At 53.8% G+C, this 17,997-nt stretch overlaps 1 protein-coding gene across 2 annotated transcripts in view; it reads left to right on the top strand.

Moving 5' to 3' along the window:
* The first annotated feature begins 2,563 nt into the window (after positions 1-2,563).
* Positions 2,564-17,997, top strand: part of USP46 (ubiquitin specific peptidase 46) — a 51,029-nt gene continuing 35,595 nt past the window's right edge. Inside the window, exon 1 of one of the 2 annotated variants that reach the window (XM_058667316.1) lies at positions 2,564-2,750. In XM_058667316.1, coding sequence (XP_058523299.1) covers positions 2,715-2,750 — 36 coding nt within the window. In that variant the 5' untranslated portion in view covers positions 2,564-2,714. Of the gene's footprint in view, positions 2,751-4,533; positions 4,682-17,997 lie in introns of those variants that run through there. The other variant, XM_058667315.1, reaches the window with a different exon arrangement.

Below are 17,997 nucleotides of genomic sequence, written 5' to 3' on the forward strand. Positions count from 1 at the left end.
TAAAGTCCTCGCCTTGCACACACCGGGACCCCATTTGGGCACTGGTTCTAATTCCGGTAGTCCTGCTTCCCATCCAACTCCCTGCTTGTTGCCTACAAAAGTAGTTGAGGACGGCCCAAAGCCTTGGGACCCTGCACCCGCGTGGGAGACCTGGAAGAGGTTCCTGGCTCCTGGCTCCGGATCGGCTTAGTTTTGGCCATTGCGGCTACCTGGGGTGTGAATCAGTGGATGAAGATCTTCCTCTCTGTCTCTCCTCCTCTCTGTTTATCTGACTTTCCAATAAAAATAAAATCTTTGGAGAGTTGGAGCAGAATCCCAGTCTATATGAAAAAAAAAGCAATAAAAATAATAAAAATCTTAAAAAATATATATGGAATCATCTATGAGTCTGACAAGATCTGTGTGGGGTTGACCTGCTGTCTGCGCGCTCTCTGCCTGGGCTTCCCGCCCAGTGGCAGTGTCCCTAGAACACTTGGCCCTAGGCTGCAGGCTGTCACACGCCGCATACAAGGGCCTTCTTTCAAGTGCTGATGGACACTTAGTAGTCACACACTGTCCATTTCTCAGTATATCAATGGCATTTTCAGTCCAGTAGACTTTCAATCTGTGTGCCCATGTTACAAAAATATTGAACCCTTTGAAAGTCTCTGTTTCTCGTAAAGTTGGTGGGATTTCTCTGATGTGGAACTCCGAGGCCTGCGTTTCAGCTCCTGAACTGGTCTCACAATGTTCCTCATATCGCAGTCTCCCTGGGGACTTGGGTGCCTGGCTGATCGCAGCTCAGGGGTTTGCTGTCTTCCCGTCCCCCAGTCCAGGTGAGCATACCTGCTTCGTGCGCGGCTCGGGGGCCACATAGTCAGGATGGTTGCTTGTTCCTCTGCAGTCCAGGCCTGGAACGGTCCCGCTTGCAAGCTCTCTTAGGACCTGAATCATTGGGTCTGGCCCTGCCAAAGCAACCTCAAGTGGGACCCCAAATCCAATCTATAATAGGCTAATTTTTACCAAAGTCTGTGGAGAATGCTATAAATTTCCAAATGATCATGGCAGAGAAAATGTTCCCAGCTTTGCCTCTTCTTGTTGAAATGCCACAGAGTGGGGCCACGGATCATGAAGGCAGGTATGGTGACCACCTACCATGGGCCACGGTGTCCGTCAGATCTAGTTGGAAATAACAATTAGGTAGAGTGACTTAACACAATGGGAATATTAATCGTTGGATTCACTGAAACACACTGGGAAGACAGGGCCCCTCACCCCTACTCCCCTCAAACCTTTCATGGGTGTTGTGACTTTTATCTCAACGCCTGGGTCGTTGGGAATTAGCCTGAACAGCTCCGGCACCTCCGGTGCACAACCCATCTTGTCACAAGGTTATCCAAGGAAACTGTTTTCGGTTTTGTAAAAGTTACCTTTAATGGTATTCATTTCTCTTTTAATTCAATTTGCCATTAGCTACACTGTTTCACGAGCATCACTCAAGAGTTACAGACTTGTTTATAGAAATCACACAGCTTTGGGGGCTGGTGCTATGGTGTGGTAGGCTAAGCCTCCGGCCCGCAGCACATCATCCCATGAAGATTCTGGTTCTAGACCTGCTGCCACACTGGGATCCAGCTCCCTGCTGACGCCCGGTACTCCAGCCTCTGCACCCACGTGGGAGACCTGGATAATGCTCCTTTTACGTTGTATTTATTTTTATCGGAAAGGCAGATCTACAGAGAGGAAATACAGAGAGAAAGATCTGTCCACTGGCTCACACCCCAGTGACTGCAACGGCCCAAGCTGAGTCGATCTGAAGCCAGGAGCCAGGAGCTTTTTCCGGAGCAGGGTCCCAAGGCCTTAGACCATCCTCCTTTGCTTTCCCAGGCCAGGAGCAGGCAGCTGAATGGGAAGTGGAGCAGCTGGGATGCGAATTGGATCCCAGTGCATACAAGGCGAGCATTTAACCACTGAGTCATCGCACTGTGGACTATCTTGTGGTTCTGCCTTTCAAATAAAAATGGGTGAATCTTAAAAAAAAAAAAAAAAATCATCCGTACGGGGGAGGCGGGAGTCCTCCGGACGCGGGTGCGTGTTCTTGGGGACCTGGGAAAGTTTTGTTCCACCTCTTGGACTGCCTCGGACTCCTCCCAGGTACCTGCTTGCCCGCAAACCACGGAGTACGCGCTTCCTGGCCTTCCCTGCCGGGGGCCCAGGCCCGCCCGGGCAGGCCAGGCTTCCTGACCACTGTCCTGCACTGAACCAACCCTATTTTCCGCCTTGGGTCCCCGCTGGGTTCGAGGGCTGCAGGCCTGGAGAGAATACAAAAGTTGGCCGCGCTCACCTTAGTCCCCTCTGCTCTCCCAGCCAAAGCACAGCCGGAACCCCGGGGGCTGCGGGAGCAGGCGGGAGTCCCGCGAACGGGGGGGCGACACCGGCACCGCGCGCGCGTCCGGGGCGCCGGGGCGCCGGGGCCGCGGGATGCGCCTCCGAGGCCGAGCGGCGCCGGGAGCCCCGCTGCCCGCGCGCCCCGCCCCGGCCCGCCCCCCGCGCGCGCCCCGCCTCCGCCGCCGCCTCCCGGGCCCCGCGTCCCGCCCTCCCGGCCTCCTCGCCCGGCCGAGCTGGAAGCCGGACCCAGGCCGCCGGGCCCGGCCTCGCCGCCCGCGCCCGCCATGGCCCGCGCCGTTCTTCCCTGGTAAAGATGGCGGTGCGCGCTCGCCGCCACCTTTAGACTAATGACTGTCCGCAACATCGCCTCCATCTGTAATATGGTGAGTGCGGCCGCCGCCCCGGGCCGCGAAAGGGGACCCGAGCCGCGCGCACGCCGGGGCGGGGGCCCGGGCGCGGGTCTCCCCGCCGGAAGTTCTCGGCCGGGCCGGGCGCGCGGCCTCAGCCCCGGAGCGCCGGCCACTCGGGCGGAACCCCTGGGGGGCACTGGGGCGACCCCCTGCTCGGCGGCTGCCTCGGGGGACCCCGGGCCGTACCTCGGGGGCCGGGAGGCGGCCGAGCCCTGGGAGGGGCGTCCGTCCTCTGCCTGGCGGTGTTATTGAGCCCCCCCCGGGACCCCCGGGCTGGCCCCCGTCTCCTTCCGAGGTCAGTTCTCAGGGTGCGCGACGAGCCACTTTGCTGCGGCGGTCGGTGTGTCTGGAGAGACCTGCCGGGTGCTCCGGCCACGGCCGAGCGCGGTGTTGCGGTCGCACCAGTGAACTTGAGCGGCGGGGGCTGCTGATGCCTCAGTTTCCCGGTGTGTGAAGCAGGGATGGGCTCTCCGTGGCAGAAAGGTTCGCAGGCCCCGGGAGCGGGCTGTGCCGCCGGGTCCGGGGTGCTGCCTGCTGGCGGGGACCCAGCCAAGGCGCCCGGCCCTGGGCTCCGCTGCCGTCTGGGGCCGCGACCTGCCGTGCCTTCCTTTACAGTTTGTGTGGACACAGCGCCCACGGGGTCCCCTGGGCTCGCCCTGCCGGCCTCCCACTTGTCAGCCTTGGGGTGCTCAGCCTGGCCGTGCTGGGGGAGTGGAGGCGTGTGTGCCTGCCCCTGTCCCCGCACCTCTCCCCAGCTGGGACACTCCTCCTTTAGAGCCTGTCACCTTAGTGGTGGTGGGGGGACTCCTTTGAGGGGATTGCTGCCCCTTAACGGGGGACCCCGGGAGAGGCTGGGGATAAGGCTCGCCGCCCGCCCCTCCAGGCCACCGGCCCTTTAACGCTCGTGCCCCACATTCTGTTGGCAGCCCTGGTTAGCTCAGGGCAGGCTTCAGCTTTCCACCCTCTGGACTTGGCCCAGGCCAAGCAGAGGCGGGGCTGCCCAGAGGGGCCCGGCACAGGTGCTGGCACAGGGCAAGCTTGGTGCGTGCGCTCCCCATCTTCTGCTTCCGTAGCAGCCGGCTTCCCTGCTTCTCCCTATCGAGTGGCATCAGCGTTGCTTGGTGCAGTGAGAGGGAGAAGCTGTTATTTTTTCTCGCCTTCTCTCTGCTGCAGCTGGCTCCTGAGGGGAGCTGTGAAAGCAGAGCCGCCTTTGTGCCTGCCCGGTGGCCGCAGGCCTGCCTGGTGGCCGAGGCTGGCCCGCTCCTGGTGCCGCTGCTGCACTCCCAATCCTGAAGCAGGTTGGGTACTGCAAGCGCTGGCCGGGTCCCAGGGGGTGCCAGCCTCTAGCTGCTTTTATTTTGCTCATGGCGCACCTGGGGCTCCTGGCCCACTTGGCAGAATGTCACAGTCTGTCTGCGGTGAGGTGCTGCGGGAGGACGAGCCTTTGGGAGGGACAGGCCAGCACGGAGGGCGGCAGGCTGGAAAGGCGCCGTTCTGAGGGAGCTCTTGGCAGTTCCTCAGAGGGACTTTCTGCTCCTGCCGCATCCCTGTGTGGGGCTTTGAGCTGTCAGGGCCTCCCTGCCCTTGGTGTCTCCTTATCTCACTGGGGGAATGGGGCGGGGAGGTTGCTTTTATCTGCTTGGGACAGGGAGAGCTAGCTGTTCAGGCCAACACCATCTAGTGGGTTCAGGCATAGCAGACACCGCGCAGTCCTGTGGTTGGTGTGAGCCGGGGAAGGCCCCTGTGCAGGGGCTGGGATGGTGGCCCCCCGTGCAGGCTGCTCAGCACCCCTCGCCCCTGAGGAGGGTGGGCGGCAGAGAGACTGCTGTGCTGCGGCCCCGTCAGACGCCAGTGTCCGATGCACCCCTCTTCAGGGCCTTCCCTCAGCGATGAACTGTTTCCGGGTAGGTCTGCGCTTCTCCCCCAACTCGTGGTCACCCTGTCCCCTCCTCCCCGCTGGTTGGTGTTGGTAGTAAGAGCCTGTGGGGATTGTATTCTCCTTTTTGCAGATTTTATTATTTGAGGGGCAGGGATAGAGTGAGAGAGAGAGGTAGCTTCCATCTGCTTGTTTGGTCAGTCCCCAAAGGACTGCTGTGGCGGTCAAAACCAGGATTCTGGCACTTGTTACTGTTCTCCCACTTGGCTTCAGTGGTTCAAACACTTGGGCCATTTTCTGCTGCATTCCCAGGTGCATTAACAGGGAGCTGGATTGAAAGTGGAGCAGCCAGGACTCGAATCATTCTGCCCCATCACAGGCAGAAACTTAACTTGCTATGCCACAGTGCCAGCCCCTGAATTTTTCTAATTTCAAAATTTTTTAAAAGATGTGCTTATTTGTTTTGAGTTATTTTCCTTTGAAAGGTAGATTTACAGAGAGAAGGAGTGAGAAGTATTTCCATCTGCTGGTGCTGGTTCACTCCCCAGATGGCCAGAGCTGAGTTGATCTGAGGCCGGGAACCAGGAGTCAACCCAGAACCAAGAGCCAAGGTCCCCATGCTCCCCCCGACTCCCCATGCAGGTACTTCCGGTTTCAGTGCCTCCTCTCCACTTGCCCCTGACCTGCCGAAGTTTCTGTGGCCCCTGGGACCCTGGGAGTTGGTTCCTGGTTTCCATCCACTTCTCATTCTTCCTCTTCTGGGCGAACTCTTGCCATAGTAATTCTTGACCGCCTTGCTCAGGGCAAGTTGGCCTGGCCCCACAGGTGGTTCAGAGAGGCAAGCTGGTTTGGCTGGTGTGTTGTAATTCTCAGACTACACTCACTGCTACCAGGCATGAGGAAGCGGCCCCTGTTGGTAATCCTCTGACTTTTGTCCAGACCAATGGATTTGTTAGCAGAAATGATCAGAGAAGGTTCTAGTCTTTGTGCAAGAAAGAATTCAGATGTGAGACACTAGTGTGGGCAAGGCAGCGAGGTTTAATGGGGTGAGGCATCTGTCAGAGCAGACAGAATCTGAGAGGGAGACTGGGGAGAGCCAGGTGACACGGTGGGAGAACAGACATGGGGGCTCAGGGAGGAGCTCAGCCTGTATTCAGGCTGCGCCTTCTAGGGGACTCGGTCAAGTTCTTCCTGCCATTTCTCCTTCCACTGGTCCTTCTTCTCCTGGGCAGAAGGGCTGACTGGGTGTGAAATAGGTCAGATTCCTCCCCCGGTTTTTTACTTGCTGTTCCCAGACTTTGTAGCTCCCTTGAAGTGTAAGATGCTGGGCTGCAGCCTCTGCCTGTTTGCCTTGGGCTCCTCCTACACGGGTAGGCTGATTTTTGACTTCTTATCTTTTTTTAAAAAGGAGTAGTTAGTTTTTGAAATGGTCATAGTGGCCAGGGCTGGGCTAGGCTAAAGCCAGGAGCTTGGGCCTCCCTCTGGGTCTTTCATGTGGGTACAAGGCCCCAGGTACTTGGGCCATCCTCTGCTGCTTTCCCAGGCACATTAATCAGGAGCCGGATTGGAAGCGGAACAGCTGGGACTCCAACTGGTGCTCATGTGGGATGCCGGTTCTACCCGCCTCACATAGCACTGGTCCCAGGATTTAACTTGGTACATGTTTTGGGGCCTTGTCCAATGGATGGTTCTTATGGTTTCTGTTGGAAGGGCTTGTTTGGAGGAAGCAATGTGGCCTGTGCTCTTGAGAGTTGCTCCCCGTCATCCTGTCTTCCTTTCATTTGCTGCTGGTGCTGGGAAATGAGCTTCTGAGGAAATGCCATGCACCCAAGCTGATTACAAGCTGTGTTTGTACAAATGGCCAAGTGCTGTCATCAACCATGTTGCTGCTGGCACCTGTGGCCCACGGGTGCCTGGTCAGTGGAGAAGGCGAGGACATGCCCCAGCAGCTCTACCATCCCTCATCTTGTGGGCATAGTGTTGGCAAGATGAGACCATTTCTGAGCAGTGTGATGTTTGCACGGATGGAGGCTGAACAGAGCCCCAGGAGCAAGCTGCAGAGTACAAGGATCCGTGAGGGGTTGGCATCGTTGCACAGTAGGTTAAGCTGGCACTGTCTGCAGTGCTGGCATTCCGTTTGTGTCCCAGCTGCTCTGCTTTCCGTTCAGCTTCGTGCTAATGCGGCTGGGAAAGCTGGATGGCCCAAGTGCTTGGGTCCTGCACCCACTGAAAGTGGGGGACCTTGCGGAAACTCCTGGCTCCTGGCTCCAGACCAGCTCAGCATTGGCTGTTACGACCATTTGGAGATTAAACCAGCAGATGGAATATCTCTTTCTGTCTCTCTTCCTCTCTATATAACTGTCTTTTATATAAATAATTACATTTTAAAGCTGATGGACACAGCAGGACATGTTTGATATGCCTTTTTTGACTGAAATTTGGCAAAGTTAGGTATTTGTAACTTTTATAGGAGGTCCTGGGGAGTGTGTGGCAGCTGGGATCTGTCCCTCGTGTAGCTGCCCCGTAAGCGTGCATCTCAGAGTAGCTTTGGGCAGATTGCTGTTTCTTCTGTGTCAGCTTCCGTTCCGTCCTCCAGTGTGTAAAACTGAGGTGTGTGTTATGAGAAGCTTTTTTTTTTTTAAAGATTTATTTTTATTACAAAGTCAGATATACAGAGAGGAGTAGAGACAGAGAGGAAGATCTTCTGTCCGATGATTCACTCCCCAAGTGAGCCGCAACGGGCCGGTGCGAACCGATCCGATGCCAGGAACCAGGAACCTCCTCCAGGTCTCCCACGCGGGTGCAGGGTCCCAAGGCTTTGGGCCGTCCTCGACTGCTTTCCCAGGCCACAAGCAGGGAGCTGGATGGGAAGTGGAGCTGCCGGGATCAGAACCGGCGCCCATATGGGATCCCGGGGCGCTCAAGGCGAGAACCTTAGCCGTTAGGCCACGCCGCCGGGCCCATGAAAAGCTTTTTAAAACAAGACTTTATTTATTTTACTTGGATGAGTTGGAGATTGGAGAGAGGGAGGGAGGGGAAGACACTGGAGAGAGAGAGAGAGCTGTTCACTGGTTTACTTCCCAAGTGGCAGTCAGCCTGGGCTGGTCTGAAGCCAGGAGCCAGGAGCGTCTTCTGGGTCCCATGTGGGTCAGGCACCCTGGACTTGGGCTGTCCTCCCATGGTTTTTAAGGAACATCCGCAGGGAGTTGGATCGGAAGCGGAGCAGGCTGAATTTAAACCAGCATCATCCCCGAGATGGCTGAGCCGTACTTGCCATGCCATAGCACTGGCCTGTGAGTGGGATTTTTAAGAGCATTTTTTTTTTTTATATATGAAACTCTGCATTTCTCAATTGGCCAGTACCTCCTGGAGTAGCTGGCCCTCCTGATGGCTCATTTGGTACCATTTTAGCGTCCAGGGCACAACCCCAAGGTGCTACTTGACACCAGTTTGAGTTCTTTTACACAAATGAAGTCACTTTGAAATGAAGGGAGAGTAAAATTGGTAAAAATTTGGAAAAACATTGAAGCATAGGGGATTTTTGTAAAAATAGCTTTTGTTTTGGTAAATCAACAACTTGGACTGAGAATTTTGAAATTGTAAAGTTTTTTTTGAGAAAAAAATTTAATTTTTTTTCCAAAGTTAGTTTTATTTATTTTCATCTATTTGAAAGAGTGAAAGAGAGAGAGGGAGAGAAATCTATCACCCATTGATTTATCCCCCCAAATGAATGCAGTGGCTAGGCTGGGCTTAACTGAAGCCAGGAGCAGGAATTCTATCCAGGTCTCTCATGTGTGGCCGAGGCCCAAGTACTTACGTCATCCTCTGTTGCCTTCCAAGGCCCCTCGGTGAGAAGCTGGATTGGAAGCGGAACAGCTGGACGGGAGCCAGCGCTAGGGTGTGGGATCTGGCAGCCCAAGTGGCAGCTACACCTCCTGAGTCACAATGCATGCCCTTGAAATTTTTTATTTTTTATTGTTTTTCAGAGATTTATTCATTTTTACTGGGAAGACAAATTTACAAAGATGGAGAGACAGAAAGATCTTCTGTCCATTGGTTGACTCTCCAAGGGGCCGTAATGGCCAGAGCTGAACTGATCCAAAGTCAGGAGCTGGGAGTTTCTTCTGGGTCTCTCTCGTGGGTGGGGTCCAAAGGCTTTGGGTCATCCCCTGCTGCTTTCGCAGGCCACAAGCAGGGAGCTGGACGGGAAGTGGAGCAGCGGGGCACCAGCGGTGTTATGGGATCCTGATGTATGCAAGCAGAGCATTTTAGCCAGAACCCTTGTGCCAGGCCTGGACATTTTATTTTGAATGAAAGTGTGTCGCCCTCCTGGTTGGGAGGAAGGGCCAGCTTGCCTGGCTGCGGTCACTGCTCAGCATTTCCGCCCCTGAAGAAGCGCAGCTGCAGAGGTGGTTCATGGGTCAACAGGGAGTGGGTGCAGTGCCGGAGTCTCTGCTCTGGACAGTGGCTAGATGTTCAAAAAAAGCACCGAGGGGGGTGGTGGTTAATGTTTAAGGAAAAGACCTTCTCCTGTGGCCCTGCAGCTCTCGCGCGCAGGAGTTTATGCTGGGTCACAGTGCGACCAGCACGTTGGCAGATTTTTCTGTTTTTCTTGGACTCTGGGGAAAACAAAGTCTTAATTTAATGAGGATTGAACATGGAAATCACTGCTTTGGCTACCAGCTCCGCGTGTCCTGTGAGTTACAGCAGACAACCTGTTTAGTTTTTGGTAATTTGGAACTTTGGAGTGTGTGTGTGCGTTGTCAGTGAAAGTAATTTTCAATTTTAATTCACTGCTGACAATTTTTTTTTCCTTAAAGGCAGACTTACAGAGAAAGAGGGACACAGAAAAAGTGATCTTCCAACTACTGGCTCACTCCCAAAATGGCCACAGTGGCTGGAGTCAGGCCAGCCTGAAGCCAGGAGCTTCTTCCAGGTCTGCCATGTGGGTGCAGGGGCCCAAGGACTTAGGTCATCTTTTTTTCCCCAGGCATATATTGGCAGGGAACTGGATCAGAAGTGGAGCAGCCAAGGCTCGAACTGGTGCCCCTGTGGGATGGCAGCACCGCAGGTGGAGGGTTACCATGCTGTGTCATGATGCTAGCCCCTAAAACATTTTCTGTAGTTCAGATCTCTGCTTCCCCCCGGCCTGTTCTGTCCAGTTAGAACTGGCTGAGGTTCTGTGCTGGTGTCTAATTGGTGTCATCAGAAATGGATCTGTGGGGCTGTTGTGTCTGGCTATCTGTAAAGCCAGTGCCACGCAGAGTGATCCAAGAGTTGAAAAAGTGAACATCTTTTAGTCCAGTTAACTTCTCTGGTCTAGATATTTTAACGCCCCTTAAAAAAAACTCAAGTTGTGAAAACAATAGCTAGACTAGGTTTTTTTTTCTTAAAATTTTTAAAAATTTTACTTTTTGGGAAAGCTTCAAGATGGTGGCCCCAGTGCACGGTCAGTCCCTGACCACCTGCGATGGCTCACACTGAGAAGCAGCTGCACCTCAAGTAGCGTGTGCCGAGTTCTGCAAGCCACACGGCTAGGAAGTACGTGACGGAAATAACTTTCATGTTTAGACTTGGGTTCCATCCGCAAGACATCCCATTACTTTTGTGCAGCAACCCACAGTCTCAAAACTGTGAAATCTGACGTACTCCTGACCCCAAGCATTTTGGATGAAGGATGTTTGACTTGTGTGGAGCCGTTTGCTTGTGTGTGTTTTTTTTTAATTTTCATTTTTACTTTTATCACAAAGTCAGATATACAGAGAGGAGGAGAGACAGAGAGGAAGTGGAGCTGCCGGGATTAGAACCGGCGACCATATGGGATCCTGGCGAGGACCTTAGCCACTAGGCCACGCTGCCAGGCCCTGTTTGCTTGTTTTAAATGAGCAGTAGTGCGCAGATCTGCCTCAGCTTACTGTTGTTCAGATGGTGGTCTAAGGTGTATCTGCTGTACTGGCGGTTCTAGTTGGTTTCAGCTGCTACACGGTGCACCTTCGCCTGACTGCTCCAGTGTGTTCATGCTGTTAAGCATGTACAGTTTCGTGTGTGCTGTTTTAATGCTGTGAACAGGAGTGAACCTGTCTCTCTCTGGTGTGTTTCTATGAAAGACTTGCTCCGTCCGCGGAAGTGGGCACCTTTCATTTTATTGCCAGGTTGGGGAGGCATCGTGGTCCAGTGAGGCAGCTGCCATTTGTGATGCCCGCGTCCTGTTGGAGTTCCAGCTCTCTGCCAATGCCCCAGCAAACCAGCACGTGACTGCTCAACTTTCTGAACCTCTGCCAGTCATGTGGGAGACTGGGAGGAAGTCTCTGGCGCCTGGCCCAGTCGTAGCTGTTGTGGCATTTGGGATGTGGACCAGGGTATGGGGAGATCTCTCTCTCTGTTTCTCCATCACTCTGCCTTCCAAATAAATAAATACCTCCTTTAAAAATGTATGTTGCCAGGTCGCTGCCTGAGCAGCTTTCATTCCCGGCAGCAGTTCCGCTGTTCAAGGCGGTTCCCATGCCTGCCCGCGCTTGGTGGCCGTAGGTTTGCGGCTTTGCCCACCTGTAAAGGCTGGACTTTGATCTTTTTGGGGGAGATTTTGGTGTTTGCTCACCCAGGAGTGACTTCCCAGGCTGGGAGTCAGGCAAAGCACAGTGTCCGCTCTGTCTGGAAATGGGGAAAGGCACGGTGTAGAGCTGGGGTGCCAGGAAGCTGCGGGATGGAGCAGGAGGTTCCATGGAGGGGTGAAGGCGTGCCGCAGGGAGATTCCGGGCTGCAGTGCAGATGGGATCTCCAGTGCTGACAGTCCCCCCGGCGCGTTCCGGGACGGCACCTGGCACCGTCCACGCCTTGTTTTGGTGAGGTTGGCTTGGTGAGGCTCCTCATGGTGAGGACAGCATGCCCTGGGCATAATTCAAGTGCCCTGGGCCTTGAGTGTTCCTGTTTTGAAGTTGGTTGCTAGTGGCGCTGTGAAGTTGTGGTCTTCTTCCCCAAGTCTGTTTCTCTGTTCTTGGAGATAAGGATGCTGTTTCGGAAATGGCTGTGATCTGATGTGCTGGGTCATCCTGGGAGGAGCCCGGGTTAGGTTCTCCCTGCCCTTGGCTGGGCTTTTCAGAGCGCAGGGAATGTCAACTTGCTGCCTGCCCGCGCTCCTGGCTCTTGAGTGGAGTGAAGACTGGGGCGTGTGTGTGTGTGTGTGTGTGTGTGTGCGTGTGTGTGCGTGTGTGTGCGTGTGTGCGTGTGTGTGTGTGTTTTCTCATTGGAAATTCAGACTCTGAAGTTTGACCCCTGAGATTTGGGTTCAGTACGTCTGATGTGAGCCCTGGGACCGCACTTCATTTTCCCTCTCTCACCCCTCCCCCTTCCCCTCCCTCTCTCACCCCTTCCCCTTCCCCTCCCTCTCTCACCCCTTCCCCTTCCCCTCCCTCTCTCACCCCTCCCCGTTCCCCTCCCTCTCTCACCCCTCCCCCTTCCCCTCCCTCGCTTCTTCCTTCCCCTCCCTCTCTCACCCCTTCCCCTCCCTCTCTCACCCCTTCCCCTCCCTCTCTCACCCCTCCCCCTTCCCCTCCCTCTCTCACCCCTCCCCTTCCCCTCCCTCTCTCACCCCTCCCCCTTCCCCTCCCTCTCTCACCCATCTCCCTTCCCCTCCCTCTCTCATCCATCCCCCTTCCCCTCCCTCTCTCACCCCTTCCCTCCTTTCTCTCTTCCTTTTTTTTTTTTAGATTTATCTTCTTCTTTTTTTTTTTTTAGTAAAAGGCAAAAGATTTATTCGATCTGAAGAGAAACCAGAGTATGATTTATCTTATTTTTATCTAAAGGCAGAATTACAGAGAGAAGCAGAGGCAAGAGATCTTTTCATCCATTGGTTCACTCCCCAAATGGCTGCAGTAGCCAGAGCCGAGCTCATCAAAGCCGGGAGCTGGGAGCTTTTTCCAGGTCTTTCGAGTGAGTGTAGGGGCTGAAGGCATTGAGCCATTCTCCACCACTTTCTCAGGCCACAAGCAGGGATCTGGGTTGGAAGTGGAACAGCTGGGACACGAACTAGCTTCCATGTGGGATGCCGGCCCTGCAGGCGAAAGCTTAGTGTGTTATGCTATGGTGTCAACTTCTCCTTTTCTCTTTAAACCTTAAAAAAACCTTTCTTTTTAAAAGAACTCATTTATTTTTATTGGAAAGGCAGATATACAGAGAGAAATAGAGCCAGAGTTAAAGGTCTTCCTTGTTTGGTGGTTCACTCCCCAAGTGGCTGGAACTGCTGCAACTGAGCCAATCCGAAGCCAGGAGCCAGGAGCTTCTTCCTGGTCTTCCATGTGGGTGCAGGGTCCCAAGGCTTTGGGATATCCTCTACTGCTTTCCCAGGTCACAGGCAGGGAGCAGGATGGGCAGTGGAGTATCCGGGCACAGATAAGCACCCTTATCAGATCCCAGTGGTTACAAGGAGAGGATTTAGCCACAGGCTAACTTTTTTTTAAAAGCATTTATTTTATTTATTTGGATTGGAGAGTGAGAGAGATGTCTTCCATTCACTGGTTCATTCCTAAGTGCCGGAAATGGCCAAGGTTGGGCCAAATGAAGCCAGGAGCAAGGAGCTGCAGCAGTGTCTCTGACAGAAACAGGGAGCCGAGCAGAAGTGGTACATTCAGGACTAAGCTGGTGCTCACAGGGGGTGCCACCACTGCAGGTGGTGCCACGGCACTGCCCTGGGACCTAGCCTCTTTCCCTCCTTAGTCCATATTTGTTGTATGAGAGCAGAGGCTCACACTTTGAGAAACTTTGCTTTTCTTGTGTAATAGCCTCTTTAAAAATACTGCTTGTAGGAGTTACCCACAGTGGGAAGGTCTTTAAAATCAATGTGGAATTATTTAAGCTAGTGATGTAACTCAGAGATGCAGCATTTGGCCCGTCCACGGAGGTATTTCTTGGTGTTAAATAGGCCTTTATTACTTTATGCTCCTGGAATGGAGCCACAGCCCTGACTGTGCATCACATCACCTGTGCAACTTTTAGGAGCAATCAAAAGTCAAGAAATTGGGGCCCGGCGCAATAGCGTAATGGTTAAAGTCCTCGCCTTGAACACCTGGGATCCCATATGGACGCCGCTTCTAATCCCGGCAGCTCCACTTCCCATCCGACTCCCTGCTTGTGGCCTGGGAAAGCAGTGAGGACGGCCCAAAGCCTTGGGACCCTGCACCTGCGTGGGAGACCTGGAAAGAAGTTCCTGGCTCCTGACTTCGCATCAGCACGACACCAGCCGTTGCGGTCACTTGGGGAGTGAATCATTGGACGGATGATCTTCCTCTCTGTCTCTCCTCCTCTCTGTATATCTGACTTTGTAATAAAATAAATAAATCTTAAAAAAAAAAGTCAAGAAGTCACAAAACAGTAATAACCAAAAGAGTATGGGCCAGCATAGAGGGTGGGTTATATGTCCAAAGGATCCCCTTGGAGTTTTAACTGATATTAAAATTGAGCCATATTTGGTTTGGTTTTCTAACCATAGTGATTTAAAAATTCTGCTTGCTGGCATGGTGTCGTCATGGGTTAGTCTGCCCGTGGCACTGGCATCTTATTACAGGCACCCGGTCAAGTTTTGGTGGTTTTTCTCCTGATTCAGCTCACTCTGATTGGCCTGCCAAGTCCGTGGAGAATGAGCCAAGGCCTTGGGCCCCTGTGCCTGTGTGGGGACCAGGAGGAAGCCCCTGGTTCCCAGCTTCAGACCAGCCCAGCTCTGGCCAAGGCAGCCCCTGGTTCCCAGTTTTGAACCAGGCCGGCCTGGCCAGTGCAGCCATTTTTGGGGTGCACTCTCTTTCTTTCTCTTTTTCTCCCTCTCTCCGTAACTGACTTTCAAGGAAAATAAGTCAGTCTTAAAAAATAAGTAAATAAAATTCCACTCACCAATCTGGTCTCTTTTCTGTCCCATGGTAGCCATTTTTTGGTCAAGTTCTTAGGGTATCTACCCTGTGTCCTGCACTACCTTTGTATTTATGAGCCCATTAGCGTGTTGTGTACACACGTGCACTATTTTTTTTTTTTTTGAAGGATTTGTGTTAGAGAAAAAGACAAAGAGAGATCTTTCATCCCCTGGTTTATTCTCCAGATGACTGCAGTGGTCTGGGATGGGCCAGGTGGGAGCCAGGAGCCTCCCATGTGAGAAGTGCAAGGCCTTGGGCCGTCCTCTGCTGCTTTCCCAGGTCATTAGCAGGGGGCTGGGTTGGAAGTGGAGCAGCCAGGACTTGAACTGGCACTCAGATGGGTTTAAGCTCCATGTGGCACCATGATTCCAGCACACAGATGTAGCCGTTGTGACCACCTTTCTACGCTCAGCACATGTGTCTGGACTATGTCAGCATGTGGAGACCTTGTTGCTCATTCCTGCTTTCCTGTAACTGATTGACATACGTGTTGCCTTCCTAAAGGGTAGCTGGAAGTGTCTGGAATGTGCTCTCAGCTGGCTCTCCAAAGTGCTCCGCTCTGTTGGGGCTCTGTGACAGCGCAGCTTTGAGGGCGCTGATCTCGGGGTATGTGGCTGATGATGTAGGTGTATGTTGTCTGGCTGGGATTTAGGTGCCTGCCTGTGTGTGTGATTGTGTGTGTGAGTGTGTGTGTGTGTGTGTGTGTGTGTGTAGATCGAGTGTCACAGTGGGTTCTGTTGGTTTCCAAGGATGAGAAGCCATCATGGGAGACTGGCAGCTCCCTGGAGGCCCAGGGCTGTGTGTCTCCTTCAGGGTTAATTTCCTGGCCTGCAGCACGATGCCCCGTTTATCATTTCTGGTGGAAGTGAGGTGGGGGCTGGCATTGTGGCGCAGCTAGTTTAGTGGGCTTCTGCAGTGCCAGTTCTAGTCCTGGCTGTCCCATTTCTGATCCAGCTCCCTGCTGATGTTCCTGAGCAGCAGTGGAGAATGGTCCGAGTGCTTAGGCCTCTGCATCCATGTGGGAGACCCGGAAGTAGCTCCTGGTTCCTGGCTTTGGCCTGGTCCATCCCCGACTGTTGGCAGAAGTGAACCAGGGGATTCCTCTCTCCTCTCTCTTTAATTCTTGTTTTCAAGTAAATAAATAAATTAAAAGCATACAAACCAACCAAAATAGAGCTGCAGCTGGGACAGTGGATTTTTCTGGGCACTTTTGCAGAGCAGATTTAGATAGCCTGGGTGGGGGCTGTGGGTGGGGCTGTGGATTGGGGAGCACCTTTTGTTTATACTTCCTACTCGTTTTATTATTGTTTCTGGCTGCAGGGTATCCATTGAGCTCAGCTGACCCCGGACATGCAGGTCATTTCCAGTGTGCCTTAGGAAGGAGGCTGCTAGGCACAGCTCTGTCCACGCAGCATGCCACTCGGGTGGGAGTGAGCTGTGGCTGCCTTCCTAGAAAAGGATTGTCTTGGTATATTTTTAGTTTGCTATTTTTTCTTATTAAAAGTGAACTTGAGAAAAACAATTCAATTTCTTTCTAGTGTTTAGCTGTGAGCATTTGTTTCCTTAGCCTGAAGGGAAGGGCCGGTTTGATTTTTACTTTCAATCTGCTTAGACCAGTATTTGTGTAAAATATGGTAAAAGACAATCCGAAGCAAGGGGAATCAAAAGCCTGCCTGGATGAATACAATGCGAATCTTAGTTTTTGCTGTCCCCTTGAGCTCCGACATGGCTTCATCTGCCCTGTACACGTTTTCGGCCGGCGAGTGCATCTCCCGGCAGGAGTCGCGTTGAAGCTGTCGAGGGTGGCTGTGCCTCCCTCTGCTCCGTCCCCTGCCTGGGCTGAGGGCCACGGCTCCTGCGTCAGTCCACTTGAGGCTGTGTTCATTGCACTGGGCTTCGCTGTCTTGGTGCCCTTACTGGCTGTGTCCTGCTTGCTGTAGGGCGGGGCTTGCGCTGAGCACTGGTTTGAGCTTGGGAGGGTGGGATGACGACAGGACCCCTGCAGAGCTGCCTCTGTCCCCTTGTCTTGCGTGGGCCCTCACGCCCTCCGCAGCATGACGTGAATCTGGGAGCAGAGTGGGAGCGCCCAGCTGTCCCCCTGGAGGCATCCGTGGCTTTAGGGAACATAGGTTTGGAGTGAGGCTCTTGCTTGTGGCCCACTGAAGTGGGAGGCCGTGGGGCCTCACCTCTCCTTCTGCCCTGTCACAGAGGAGAGGCACAGAGGCCTCCCTTCTGCTCGGTCACCCCCCAGACACCCACACTGGCTGCTGGCAGGGGCCTGGGCATGCTGCCGCGTCTGTCGTGTGGGAGCCATCTTGTGCGTCATGCGTCGGTAAGGACTGGAGCTGGGCATCACCAACTCCCGCTTGCCTGCTCTCTCTCCCCCGTTCTGTGTGTGTGCTGAAGTTTTCCCTTGCTACAGGGGCTCCATGTGTTTGCTCTAACCACGTGGAGGCCGCCGAAGCACCCTCTTGACTGTTCCCATGGCAATGTGCGGTCTCAGTCAGTCAGCTGTCCCAGACCCGAAGTGAAGTCACACGGAGGTTTTTTTGCAGCCTGGCCTGAGGCATGGATGTGACAGGTGCCGGGGTGCACAGCGCAGACCCCCCTCGCTGCCTCCTCATGGGGGCTGGAGAGAGAGATGGCAGCTCCACCGCTGACTTGTGCCTCTTGCCAGCATGGGGCCTTGACAGTTCCCTCTGCCTCTGCCAGCCTGGTCTCCCTTGCCCGTGCAGAGGGATTCCATAGGTGAATGTCCTGCCGGGGGCTTCCATCCAGTGTTACTAGGAGGCTCCCCAGAAAGCTGTCTGCTCTCTGTGCCGAACCCAAGGCTGTGTCCACCCTGGGTCTGTGCCTGGGGTATGATGGTGACAGTACTGGTCTTCTGCTCTGTCCCTTCATCGCAGCTTGGGGGTCACTGAAAATGTTCACAAGGAGATCCTGTCTCCCAGCTGTGGTCTGAAATGAGGACTCCAGGGGGATGTTGTGGCACAGTGGGTTAAGCTGCTTGTTGCGATGTCTGCACCCTGGATCAGAGTGTCAGTTTAAGTCCTGGGGCTCTGCTGTCCATCGGCGCCCTGCTAAGGCACCGGGAAGCAGCAGATGGCCCAAGTGCTTGGGTCACTGCACCCGATGGGAGATCCACATGAGGTGCTGGGCTCCTGGTTTGAGCTTGGCAACCTCCTGGCTGTGGTGGTCATTAACCAGTAGATGGATAATTTGTCTGTCTGAATCTGCCTTTCACATAGGTAAGTCTTTAAAAAAAAGTCATGGAAATGTATTAATTTTTTGCACCAAAGTGAGCTCTTCTTCTTCTTTTTTTTTTAAAGATTTATTTCGTTTTTTTATTGCAAAGTCAGAGCTGGATGGGAAGTGGAGCTGCTGGGATTAGAACCGGCGCCCATATGGGATCCCGGTGTACTCAAGGCGAGGACTTTAGCCGCTAGGC

The sequence above is a fragment of the Ochotona princeps genome, chromosome 7 (assembly GCF_030435755.1).
Source record: "Ochotona princeps isolate mOchPri1 chromosome 7, mOchPri1.hap1, whole genome shotgun sequence".
In the NCBI taxonomy this organism is placed as follows: domain Eukaryota; kingdom Metazoa; phylum Chordata; class Mammalia; order Lagomorpha; family Ochotonidae; genus Ochotona; species Ochotona princeps.